Below are 13,514 nucleotides of genomic sequence, written 5' to 3'. Positions count from 1 at the left end.
AATTCCTCATTACTCACGAAACATCCGCAACACACTTAGCTTGATTTGCTCCGAGGATGCATGATCAGTTGGAGCGTGGGACGTGCGCGCTCGCCCGGTGCACGCCAGGGCACATTTAACCCACTGTTACACTATTAGAGAAGTGACTTGGGTAACTTAGGTTCTCTGTCTGCTCGTATTAGTGCAGTGTTGCGGATTGAGACGAGGTTTGATTGGTTGGTTGATGTCTTTTTGAGGTGGTGTCTGTCGTGCGTTCTCATTGGAAGACAGATGGTGTGGAAGAAAGATCTGGCTCAGGTGAAAGTAACAGCTTTATTCCAACGTTTTGCTTCCTGTACATGCTGCTTTGGGAAAGGCCTATTCAAGGGCCAATGGAATAGTTTGACACTTTGCATTCCTGTCATTTATTATTATGTTATTTAATATGTCTCGCTTTGCATTGAAAAACCATGTAATCGTCTTTATCAGCTGCTTAATAAGAGGCTAAAGTCATTTCAATGACATTTATGAGACACTTCTCTCATAAAGCTTGTTAAAGGTGTCCTATAGCGGTTTGGTTATAGCACTTACAGGATCATTATAGAAGTACAACGTTACTTAACAGTGTGTGTGTTCACCACCTGTACTGTCTGCAGCCATTTTAAGACCTGGCTGGAGGATTTACATCTCAACTGCTTCAAGTTCAAGCGCTTTTAATTGTTTAAATATTCATGACCTGTTAATATTTATTTACCATTTTATGAGTTTTTTTTTTTTTGTTGAAATAAAGATCTTAAAAGGCTTTTGTTACTGGGGTGATATATCTATCTGACTGATCTTTACAGTTGTATTGCTACTCTTAGTCATCATGGGTGTTGAGGAAATGTGGGGGTTGATATCCTGATGGCTCTCTGTACTGATAGGCCTAGGACTCATGGCTACTGAAAAGAGAAGGGTTCATCTATAGGATTGGCCCGACTTTTTCATTCCCATAGCTGGGCTGCACTCGACAAGGCTTTTACTGCCCTTATGCCCTTACTAGTAGATGGGTTAGCAGAAACATGCAACTCTTAGAATTAAGACTGTTATTTAAGCAATAAGGCCCAAGGGGGTGTGGTATATGGCCAATTTACCACGGCTAAGGACTGTTCTTATGCACGACGCAACGCTGAGTGCCTGGATACAGACCTTAGCCGTGGTATATTGGTCATGCACCAACAAACCCCCAAGGTGACTTATTGCTATAATAAACTGGTCACTAACATAATTAGAGCAGTAAAAATAAATGTTTTGTCATACCCGTGATATACCATGGCTGTCAGCCAATCAGCAATCAGGGCTCGAACTGCCCAGTTTATAATATAGGATTAGTCATTGTGGTTTTGTTAAATTACATGTTAGAGCATTATTTTGGTATGATTCATAGATTTATGAGTAAAAGCCTAACTGTGTTTGATAAACATGCCAGAATGAATATTGCTGCTGCACTGTGACTATTGCTGCTGCACAGCCGTTCTGGCTAAAACTAGTTCATCTGTTGCACTGTGACTATTGCTGCTGCACAGCTGTTCTGGCTAAAACTAGTTCATCTGTTGCACTGTGAACGTGTGTATCTAGTGTAGTGGAGCAAACGAGCTCGGCCACAAACCATACTGCTAATCCACGAGGAAGAGTGATGCATCTGATACTGGAGAGGATTTCATCTCAGCGCAAATGGTTTATTCCCTTTGCTACGTCTCAGCTCCCAGCCCCCCCCCCCCCCCCCCCCTCCCCATTTAACTTATCTCCAGCAGTGCTAACAGACCACCCCCCCCCCTCCCCATTTAACTTATCTCCAGCAGTGCTAACAGACCCCCCCCCCCCTCCCCATTTAACTTATCTCCAGCAGTGCTAACAGACCACCCCCCCCCCTCCCCATTTAACTTATCTCCAGCAGTGCTAACAGACCACCCCCCCCCCTCCCCATTTAACTTATCTCCAGCAGTGCTAACAGACCCCCCCCCCTCCCCATTTAACTTATCTCCAGCAGTGCTAACAGACCACCCCCCCCCTCCCCATTTAACTTATCTCCAGCAGTGCTAACAGACCACCCCCCCCCTCCCCATTTAACTTATCTCCAGCAGTGCTAACAGACCACCCCCCCCCTCCCCATTTAACTTATCTCCAGCAGTGCTAACAGACCACCCCCCCCCTCCCCATTTAACTTATCTCCAGCAGTGCTAACAGACCACCCCCCCCCTCCCCATTTAACTTATCTCCAGCAGTGCTAACAGACCACCCCCCCCCCTCCCCATTTAACTTATCTCCAGCAGTGCTAACAGACCACCCCCCCCCCCTCCCCATTTAACTTATCTCCAGCAGTGCTAACAGACCACCCCCCCCCTCCCCATTTAACTTATCTCCAGCAGTGCTAACAGACAGACTTATCTCCAGCAGTGCTAACAGACCCCCCCCCCCTCCCCATTTAACTTATCTCCAGCAGTGCTAACAGACCACCCCCCCCCCTCCCCATTTAACTTATCTCCAGCAGTGCTAACAGACCACCCCCCCCCCTCCCCATTTAACTTATCTCCAGCAGTGCTAACAGACCACCCCCCCCCCCCCATCCCCATTTAACTTATCTCCAGCAGTGCTAACAGACCACCCCCCCCCCCTCCCCATTTAACTTATCTCCAGCAGTGCTAACAGACCACCCCCCCCCCTCCCCATTTAACTTATCTCCAGCAGTGCTAACAGACCACCCCCCCCCTTTAACTTATCTCCAGCAGTGCTAACAGACCACCCCCCCCCCCTCCCCATTTAACTTATCTCCAGCAGTGCTAACAGACCACCCCCCCCCTCCCCATCCCCATTTAACTTATCTCCAGCAGTGCTAACAGACCACCCCCCCCCTCCCCATTTAACTTATCTCCAGCAGTGCTAACAGACCCCCCCCCCCCTCCCCATTTAACTTATCTCCAGCAGTGCTAACAGACCACCCCCCCCCTCCCCATTTAACTTATCTCCAGCAGTGCTAACAGACCACCCCCCCCTCCCCATTTAACTTATCTCCAGCAGTGCTAACAGACCCCCCCCCCCTCCCCATTTAACTTATCTCCAGCAGTGCTAACAGACCACCCCCCCCCTCCCCATTTAACTTATCTCCAGCAGTGCTAACAGACCACCCAGCAGTGCTAACCCCCCCCCCCCCCCCATTTAACTTATCTCCAGCAGTGCTTCCCCATTTAACTTATCTCCAGCAGTGCTAACAGACCACCCCAACATTTTTTGATGGTTATCGTTGCGTAGGTAATATTCTCTCTGGTTGAAGATAGATGTAGAAGGGGGGTGTTTGCGTTATGGCTGACGTTTGATGCAGGGAAGGCGGCCGAGGTTGTGTGTGTGTGTGTGTGTGTGTTGGGAGTGGAGCAATGGCGTGTAGGTGAGTGGTCTGTCCGTGATGGCGGTCTTGGATGGATGAGGAGTAGGATTATAAGCAGGCGTTGGGTGGCTGGAATATTGGCTAGAAGCATCGATGAGATCTCAAGCACGCACGTAAACACACACACACACCTCTCAGAGTGCAGGTGGTGATGGATTGCCGTACCTTCCAGGTGTGAGTCTCTGCAACGCCCCAATATTCCCTCAGAAGGACGTGACAGGCAGTATATAACCCATCAGTTAAGGCTGACTGCATCGCTGCTGAAACTTCTTCCAGGCAGGGAGAACTGGGCTGTGTCCCAAATGCACCTTATTCCCTACTTGGTGCGTTACTTTTGACTGGAGGCCAATTGGCCCTGTTCAAAAGCGATGTACTGTATAGAGAATAGGTTGCCATTTGGAACACAGCCGTGGAGAGCGGCCCAGAATCTGTGACTGGCTCTCTCTCCTACCTAGGCTACACTTTGGTTGGTTCTGACAGCTTGAGTTTCTTTTCCCCCACATCCTTCCTCTTTACCTTTGTCTGCCTCCACTTAAGAGCGTAAAGAAATTCATCAAGGTGATTTTTTTCTTCTCCTCTTAACCGTTTAATTTCAAGATGTTCCGACATGATGAAGGGGCCTATCTAGACAGTAGCAGCCTGCTTTGCCTTGACGTGGCGTTGCTGGGCTTTGTGGCAGCGGGAACTTTGGGGCGGAAAAAAATAACCAAATTGTTTGACCTTCGCTTGTACTTGAGTTTCAGTTTGGGTTGCAGTTGTTACGGCGTGTGGAATGTGTTTTTAATTACAGTTGAGAGGCAGCGCGTTGGGAGAGACTGCTAGCCTAGTGTCAACGAGCGGGTGCGTGTGTGTTTGTGTCCTCACGTGTGTATCTATAGCTTTGTGTGTGTTGTATTTTATTAGCAGAACACCAGGGCTGTCAGGATTGACTCCTCCAAAGGATTGCAGCAGTTGTTGGAAGGTGGCCTGGTTCCCAGTCAGTCTAGCCGTTAATAAATAATGGCTGTGTCAGGGTAACGTATGGATGGGGGCGGTGTGTTATAATGAGGCGTTCTGGAGCAGAGCACATCAGGCAGTCGAGAAGAACACCACTCTCCCCAGACTGCTATTCACTTCAGTTCAGCCTCCCCTGGTGAGAGTGTGGAGGGGAAGGAGGTCTGCCCAGTGACAATGAACTATGTGTGTCTCCTGAGAAGCTTCTGTCTCTGTCTGTCTCTGTGTCTCTGTCTGTCTGTCTCTCTCTGTCTGTCTGTCTCTCTCCCTCTGCTCTGATTTTTCAGACGCTTCACACATTTTTCCCAGACTCTTTTTTTTCATCCCTAGCGCAGTTTCTTTTTCTTTGAGCGAGAGGGAGGGAGAGAAAGTAGTAAAGTTCCTTGAATATTCTGTTCAGTCAGAAGCATAAAGAGAGAGTGTGTGGCCGAGCAGGGAGTTAGTACTGCTCAGAAATGGTCTGGCGTAATTACGGCTGAATTAAGTTTCATGACCGTAGCGGTGGGGAAGAGTGTGTGTGTGTGTGTGTGTGTGTTTGGGGAAGGGAAGGGGAGATTGTAAGAGAAGGTTAGTGCCAGACATGTCTCAAGGGAACCAGGGCACATTTGCAATCACCCCAAGTTCAAAAGGGTAATTTATTCACAGTCTGTGGTTAAAGTAGGGCTGCTCTGAATGCCAGTGGGACTCTTCCTCCTGGAAGCAGCCGTCGCTGCTGAGCCGTGTAGAGAGAGCGGGAGGGCGGGAGAGACGGAAGAGACAGTATTTTCATTTTCTCTCTCCTTTTTTCCCCCTCTGTTCGTCTCTCCTAGATGTTGTTGTTTCAAGCCCGGCCCTGGGTGGCGTCTTTTAGCCCACGCCGGCGAGCATATTTCACTTTTACGCTCATTCACATTGACGTGCGGGCGTTGATTGAATTTGAGGTGCTGCGGCGTGGCCCATTATCGTCCTCATCGTCTTGAGTGGTTTATCTCTGGACCCTACCAATGCTACACTCTGCTCTGTGTGACGCCTGCCTGCCGGGGGTGTGTGTGTGTGTGTGTGTGTGTGTGTGTGCGCATTAGACTGTGAATGTGAGAAAGAGAAAGGGAGGAGGGATGTGTTTGGGTGCTATCTGGTGTGTGTTATCACAACAGCCCTGACAGACTATCAGATCAGGGGGGTTGATTATGAGTCAGCAGCCCTCTCCTCCTCATCCCACCTTTCTCCCCCCCCCTCTACCTCTCACCCCCCTCCTCCCCTTTTCAACTCTCATCCCTTTTTCAACCCTCCTCCTCTCACCCCTCCTCCCCTCCTCCTCCATCAGGACACGCCAGACTCCCACCATTAACTACACTGCCATGGTCAATCAGCATCAGCTGTCGTCAGGACCTCACTGTATCCTTCTAGGAGAGGAGGCCAGACTAGTGCACATCTATTTTTTTTGGTCACATACATATATTTAGCTAATTTTATTGCAGGTTTAGTGAAATGCTTGTGTTCCTAGCTCCAACAGTGCAATAATATCTAACAATACACATATTAAAAAGTAAAATAATGGAATTTAGAAATAAATAAATATTAGGAAGAGTCCGGAGTATACATATATTTATACCACAGCATTGCTGAATACTTGTTTCTGATTGTCTAGAAGGGTATTCTAGTATGGACATTAAAACCAGATAACAGGACACCTTGAAATCAAGATGCAATATGCGCTTACACATTCAGACCATACTCGCTACAAAGTCACAGAAAGCTAAACCAACAACTACACAAAACCACATTGTAAACGCAGGTCCAACGAGGAAAAAAGTTAGCTAGTATTGATTTGTTTTTAGAGACACATTTTTTTGGAGCATCTGATGTCCTAACGTGGTGAGTGATGAACATTAATTCACTTGTCCGGTCCTCTCCGCCACTAAAACTGTCAAATCCTCCCACATGTTTCTATTTTCACCAGCTGTTTTCAGCAACTGATCTTTTTGAATTTGATTGTCATATTGGCAAGTTTGCTACCAACAAATATTTAGCTAGCTTTTACCGTAGTCTTTGATATCCAATACGGTCTCCTCGTAATTAACAGAGTTGACGAGTGTTCTGACGAGAAGGCAAGCTTTTCTAGCTCTACCAGGCAAAATCAGGCATTATCAGCTTATTGTTATGGATGTATCCAAATGAATGTCAATAGAAAACAGCTACTTTGCTGTTATTCTGGCTGCAGATGTCGTGACTGTGTAGCTGGTTAGCAGCAAGCAGGAGATAAGAACGTTGCCACGGAGCATGGCAGCGGAACAAAGAAAGAACGACTTGGTCGCGGGTATTGTACAGGGTATTGTACAGGGTAATGTACTGGGCAGAGGCCGGCTAGTGTTGACAATTTAACAGTCTGATGGCCTTGAGATGAAAGCTGTTTTTTCCAGTCTCTTTGTCCCAGCTTTAATGAACCTGTATTGACCTTGCCTTCTGGATGGTAGCGGGGTAAACAGGCCGTGACTCGGGTGGCGGAGTTCCTTGATGATCATCTTGGCCTTCCTGTGACACACCGAGTGCTGTAGATGTCCTGGAGGGCAGGCAGTGTGCCCCCGGTGATGCGTTGGGCTGACAACGCCGCTCTCTGTAGAGCCCTGTGGTTGCGGACGGTGCAGTTGCTCTACCACGTGGTGATACAGCCCGACAGAGTGCTCTCAGTGGTGCATCTGTAAAAGTTTGAGGGTCTTAGGTGCCAAGCCAAATTTCTTTAGCCTCGTGAAGTCCATGATCAGCTCCTTCGCTTTGTTGAGGGGGAGGCCCTCACCTCCTCCCTGTAGGCTGTCTCTTTGTTGTTGTTAGTAGTCAGGCCTACCACTGTTGTATCCTCTGCAAACTTGATGATTGAGTTGGAGACATGCATGGCCACGCAGTCATGTGTAAACCAGGAGTACAGGAGGGGGCTGAGCACGCACCCTGGGGGTCCCCTGTGTTGAGGATCAGTGGAGTTGTTGTTTACCTTCACCACCTGGGGACGGCCTGTCAGGAAGTCCAGGACCCAGTTGCAGAGGGCGGGGTTCAGACCCAGGGCCCAAAATGCAATGATGAGCTTGGATGGTACTATGGTGTTGAAGGTTGAGCTGTAGTCAATGAACAGCATTCTTCCATAGGTATTCCTCTTGTCCAGATGGGATAGGGCAGTGTGCAGTGCGGTGGTGATTGCGTCATCCATGGATCTATTGGTGCGGTATGCAAATTGCAGTGGGTCTAGGGTGTCAGGTAAGGTCGAGGTGATATGATCCTTAACTAGTCTCTCAAAGCACTTCAGGATGACAGAAGTGAGTGCTACGGGGCAATAGTCATTTAGTTCAGTTACCTTTGCTTTCCTGGGTACAGGAACAATGGTGGACATCCTTGAAGCAAGTGGGAACAACCGACTGGGATAGGGAGATATTGAATATGTTCGTGAACACTCCAGCCAGCTGGTCTGCGCATGCTCTGAGGACGCGGCTAGGGATGCCGTTTGGGACGGCAGCCTTGCGAGGGTTAACACGCTTACACGTCTTACTCACATCAGCCATTGAGATGGAGAGCTCACAATCCTCAGGAGTGGCCGTGACCCGCGTCGGTGGCACTGTTTTCCTTGAAGCGGGTGAAGGTGTTTAGCTTGTCTGGGAGCAAGACGTCGGTGGCACTGTTTTCCTTGAAGCGGGTGAAGGTGTTTAGTCTGTCTGGGAGCAAGACATCGGTGGCACTGTTTTCCTTGAAGCGGGTGAAGGTGTTTAGCTTGTCTGGGAGCAAGACGTCGGTGGCACTGTTTTCCTTGAAGCGGGTGAAGGTGTTTAGTCTGTCTGGGAGCAAGACATCGGTGGCACTGTTTTCCTTGAAGCGGGTGAAGGTGTTTAGCTTGTCTGGGAGCAAGACGTCGGTGTCTGCGACGTGGCTGGTTTTCCCTTTCTAATCCGTGATTGTCTGGAGTCCCTGCCACATACGTCTTGTGTCTGTGCCGTTGAATTGCGACTTCACTTTGTCTCTTTGTCTCACTTCGACTTCACTTTTCCTGTCGTTTTGCTTGTCTGATTTGCCTTATGGAGGGCATAACTGGACTGTTTGTACTTGGCCATCGTCCCAGTCACCTTGACGTGGTTAAATGTGGTGGTTCACGCTTTCAGCTTTGCACGAATCTGTCCACGGTTTCTGGTTAGGGTAGGTTTTAATAGTCACAATGGGAACAACATCCCCTAGACACTTCCTTGTGAACTCAATGTTATTCTGGGGCAACCCGGAACACATCCCAGTCCGTGTGAACTCTGACTTCCTGTCTCCCCCATGTCCCTTTTTAAAGATATTTACCTGAACTCTGTGGCTCTGCTTTAAATGTCAGGGCCTTTCCAGTTTGGGGGTTTGGAGTCATTTGTATTTTTCAGGGGAGTTGTGAATCTCTTCACTCGGTTAAAGTCCAACCCAGTAGTGGCTCACGTTGTGTTCCTTACCTGTGTGTTATTGTAGCTGGGTAGTTATGCTCCTCTGGCGGCCTCAGAGTTCCAGTGGTGTTGACGTGAGGCTGAGCCGCTGCGTTACCCTGGCTTGATATGAGGTGAAACCTCAGTGTTACGCCGGGGACAGGGGAGCAACACTATCAGCCCTCCTCACCCTCCTTTTCCCTTTCTCTCTACTCTGCTCTCTCTCTGCTCTCACACGCTGTGTCATTCTGTTTCGTTTCTCCATCTCTTTCTCTCCCTCCCTCATCTTATTTTTCTTCTCCATTTATCTACTCCCCCCCCCCCCCCCCCCTCTCTCTCTGCCTCCTTTCTCTCTGGCGGTGGGTTGATGGAGTGATTTCGATGGGATGCTGCGGAGGCAGGCAGGGGAGCGAGGAGACGTGGAGCTGTGCTAATTGAGCTGCCTTTGTGCCTGGTCACTGCAGTGAGCCAAGGCAAGGGACCTGGGAGAACGAGGGAATCTGAGAACACACATACTCTGTCTCAGACACACAATGCAAGCAGCACTCAAGAGTCCCCACCGCCAAATAGATCGATAGCGCAGGACTTAACAAAACGGAGACATGGCGAGCGCCCACATCAGGGTCATTATTGTGGAGAGTGGAGCATCTCACTTCCATCCAGGGACTGATCAATGACCGAATGTATGGATCAACATAAACATCATCCCCTTACCCTCCTTTCTCTCACTGCCTCAGTCTTCTACCTAACAAACTGTCATGTTTCTGGACTAGCGAAGCTTATACCTTTTTGCACACTCAAAGCAAACTGTGTCGGCTCCATTATTTATTTTAGCAGTGTCCTTTAAAAAAAAAAAATGTAGCATGGTTCAAGCGACTTTGGTGGATGTGTAACCCGGCTAGCTCAGTACAGCATGGTTTGGCATGGCTCTGTCATGTCAAATGCCCTCTGGTAAAGTATCATGTTTTAGGAGTGTGGTGGTGGAGTGAGCTTCAGCACAGGGTTCCATGTTGCTTATTGTTTTTTCTTGCTCTTAGAATGTAGATCCTGGTTATTGGACTAACACATTGCGGCACTCCCATCTATTTCTTTCACATTCTTATTTTGGGGTTTAATTTCAAGGATCTGCTCCTGGTGGAGGTTCTTTCCCATGGCTGGGCCGCTTCTTAATTACGTGTGAACATGGAAATGCGTCTCGTACTGCGGATTACTTTTAGGCTCCTCTCCCACTTCTCTCTCTCTCTCTCTCTTCCTCTCTCTCTCTCTCTCTCTCTCTCTCTCTCTCTCTCACTCACACGCTAGCTGTCTGCTTCAGCTCTGTAGCTCTCTCTCTCTCTCTCTCTCTCTCTTCCTCTCTCTCTCTCTCACTCACACGCTAGCAGTCTGCTTCAGCTCTGTAGCTCTCTCTGTTGCCAAGAATCTCTGTCTCCCTTTCTCCACGTTTCACTCCAAATTTCACACACATTTTCACTCTTTCAGTTTGTATTAGCCGACATAATTCTGACACTCGCCTTCATTCATAGATAGTTTGAGACGTTTGTGGGAACCATGTGTTTGGAACCTTCACAGCCTTGCTATATTCTCTTTCAGTATGTTACTTCAGTATTTGTTAAGGCATGACACGTTATGATGTTGGCTAACTCTCTGTTACCTGCGTCTGGACCGGGTTCCATTCTCCTGGATTCTGCTGTGTCCCATCTTTCATTCCCACCTCTATTCCAACCAGAGGAGAAGCTTTGAGGACATTCAGTCATTTCCATGTTGTGATCTCCAGTATTTCATTTCGCCTTTTTGTATCGCCAACAGGCGACAGTAGCGTTAGCCTGCCAGTACAGGTGGGAAGTAGATGTGGGGGAATAGGTTCCTGTAAGTGTGGGGTTATCCTGCGTTTTAGCCCACTTGAAATAATGGTAAACAGAGCACTCAACCAAAGAGCAGAGGAAAAAACATCTAAAAAAAAGTGTGTTAATTGAATAAATGAATCCATGGTTGTGTTGAACCTTACTAATTGAATAATGTTGCCATAAGATGTACTTTAAATGCTTTCCTGGTTGGCTGACGGTTACACTGAGGGGGAGGTAGTCTGTAAACTCCATTAACTGGGCCTGTAAATTAACCTACATTACTAAAGTGGTAAAGTGGCATTTTTTCAATTAGCCAGCTAAATACTGTAGGAATTTGTAGGAATGAAACATGTCTTTTCTAATTGTACAACTGCTTACTTTCTCTGTATACTGTAGGAATTCATACTGTAGGAAAGTGGTGTCTCGCGATTTAATGTATGAATGCTTCCCGTCTAATTAGTTGAGACATTACTGTGCTTGTGTGGGTTTTGTGAAGTGGAAAGGGGCAGGTGACATAACGGACCAGAGAGGTTATGATGAAGCCATTGTGCGTCGTAACCCCCTCTGACTGCCTCGGTTGCTCTAGTATTAGTGTTTACACGACGTCAACCCTTCTGTTGCTGTGGACTAACGTACTGTATTCGTGAGCTTCTCTCAGAATATATTAGAAGCTGTTCTACGATGTAGGCGATCCGGGGGGGGGGGGGGGGGGTTGTAATTCCATATTTGGATGAGTAGGCCTGTATTCAGTGATGTTAGTGTTTGGCCGTATTGATAGAATTGTAGCCTCCCTCCCTCTGCGTCATTGGTTCACTGACTGACTCGCTGGTACATCAATTAGTTGGTTGTTGTTACACAAGTGCTTAGCAGTATGCTTGGCCGCTAACCCATCACCTGGTTCACTAACACAGTGCTGGATCTCTACCCATATTCCCTCTTGAGGTCCGATCTGTGTGACTTTCTAGTGAAACACCTGTTTTGTGGTGGGAAAATGTGCATTTGCATCCTTGTTTATTGTTGCAATATAATGTTGCAATATAATGTTGTAATATAAAGTTGTGTACCTGGTATATCTCACATGGCAGTTTTGTTGACAAAATACAGAAGGAAAGTTGAATAAATTGTATGTTGCTGGATCTTTTGTTATATGCATCAACGGGTGATTGAATGAATACATAATTTGCGTACCAATATTTAAGCTCATCCCACGTAGGATTATATGACATACTGTATCATAGCACCAGAATTGGCTAGCTACTTGTTGTTAATGCAGCCCACATCTTGGTTATATCAGAGTACCTAGCCCTAAGACACTCATCCACCTCCTCTGTGAAGAGTCAGTGATTATATTCATATTGAAATATCACATTTCCCCTCCTCTCTCTTCCACTCCTCTCTGCTCAGAGTAAAGTGATTTTTTGTTTCAATCAGACACCACCATTTCCATCGAGCTGGAGGGGAAAAAACACACAAAAAACAGCTAATTGGTTATGGGGATTTCCGGGGACTCTTTTTTTATGTTGTGAATTAAAAATGGTAGTTGGTTTCCAAAAAGGAAGTGGCTGTCACTCCAGTGTAGTGGGGCTGGCGCGGCCCCAAATTGAAATGACGCACTGGTTCCCCCTCACTGCGGCTGGAGCTTCCCGTAATTAAACGCCTCATTGTTGCATCATGGGAATTTTGTGGTGAATATTTCATCATGGTGTAGTGATTATTTGGGTGTGGGTGTTTTTTAGGGAGGTGGGTGGTAGGTACTGGAGGTGTCTTTAACCTTGGGACGCTCTTAGAGGAAATTAGACGTGGGGATAACTAAGGTATGTCTGGGTTGAAGAAGTGAGTGGTTTGACTGCTCAGCTGTTGTGGTCTTTCTACAAACAAAGTATTCTTTGTGAGAGAAAATAAAGATTCTAAGGTGAAATCCGGGCCACCTCAGACAACATACAGTAGGCCTCCTGGTGTCCCAGTGGCCTTGTATACTGTACTCACATTTTTTCCCCTTGGTTTTAAAATGCTCACAAGAAGAAAGATACACTTTTCCTTTCGCCTTGGTAACTGTTGCTAACCGTTTGCCTTTGCTCTTTTCGTTTCTCCTACAGAGGACACCAGTCAACAATGGCGAGGCATTCCGGTGGTTCTTTTAGAGCGCCCGACCTTAGTGACATCAACACGCGGTCAGAGGTCCAGTTAGAACTCTGATGACATCACTGCAGGAAGCACTGGGGGTTCAGAGAACCCAAACAACCTCCCAGTTTTTAAACAAGGAGGCAGAAACTCTAAAAAGATGAAACGATAAACATTATGGTGTTGGTTTAACTCTGTAATTTCCTTTCCTGTGTAATTATTGTACCTTTTGACAGTATCATAATGTCTATTTTCGGTGTATATGAATGTGTTTCCGTGTCGTTTGGCTGTAAAGTTTACAGTCAATCTTATGTAAAGGACTCAATGGACAATCATCACCAATACGTCAACAACAAAGATGGCCGCTGCTGGGATTGATCATGTGATCGTCACACACAACCGTGGAGCAATAATCTTTAAAGTTGATTATTCTGCTTGTGTTTTCCCTTTATTTCCATTTTCAAATTATTATATTGAAGCTGAATTATTTTTTATAAAATGTGTCATTTTTGTTTAATGCTTGCATTCCCTGTGCGTGTGTGTGCGCCTCTGACTGAGGGAAACTACAAGGTCCTCCTTGGTAAATGTCACGTATCATATAAGTGACGCACCATGCCAGAGAGAACGGCATTATTCTTTAGATGCTTTCATTTGGGGTTTCTTTCAGTTTTTGTCCAGCACGTTACCGAAACAGGGCACATTGTCTTGTGTAGCGAGTTGTACTTTATTGGAAAACAAAAAGGAGCA

General features: G+C 47.0%; 1 protein-coding gene across 2 annotated transcripts in view; it reads left to right on the top strand.

Moving 5' to 3' along the window:
* Positions 1-12,847, top strand: part of LOC139402789 (CXXC-type zinc finger protein 4) — a 30,706-nt gene extending 17,859 nt beyond the window's left edge. Inside the window, exon 3 of one of the 2 annotated variants that reach the window (XM_071146705.1) lies at positions 12,743-12,847. In XM_071146705.1, coding sequence (XP_071002806.1) covers positions 12,743-12,787 — 45 coding nt within the window. In that variant the 3' untranslated portion in view covers positions 12,788-12,847. The remainder of the gene's footprint in view (positions 1-12,742) is intronic. The other variant, XM_071146704.1, reaches the window with a different exon arrangement.
* The last annotated feature ends 667 nt before the right edge of the window (positions 12,848-13,514 follow it).

This window comes from Oncorhynchus clarkii, unplaced genomic scaffold (genome assembly GCF_045791955.1).
Source record: "Oncorhynchus clarkii lewisi isolate Uvic-CL-2024 unplaced genomic scaffold, UVic_Ocla_1.0 unplaced_contig_3191_pilon_pilon, whole genome shotgun sequence".
NCBI classification, from domain to species: Eukaryota; Metazoa; Chordata; class Actinopteri; order Salmoniformes; family Salmonidae; genus Oncorhynchus; species Oncorhynchus clarkii.
The sequence above is the reverse complement of the archived record's forward strand: the minus strand, read 5'-3'. Positions and strand labels throughout refer to the sequence as shown.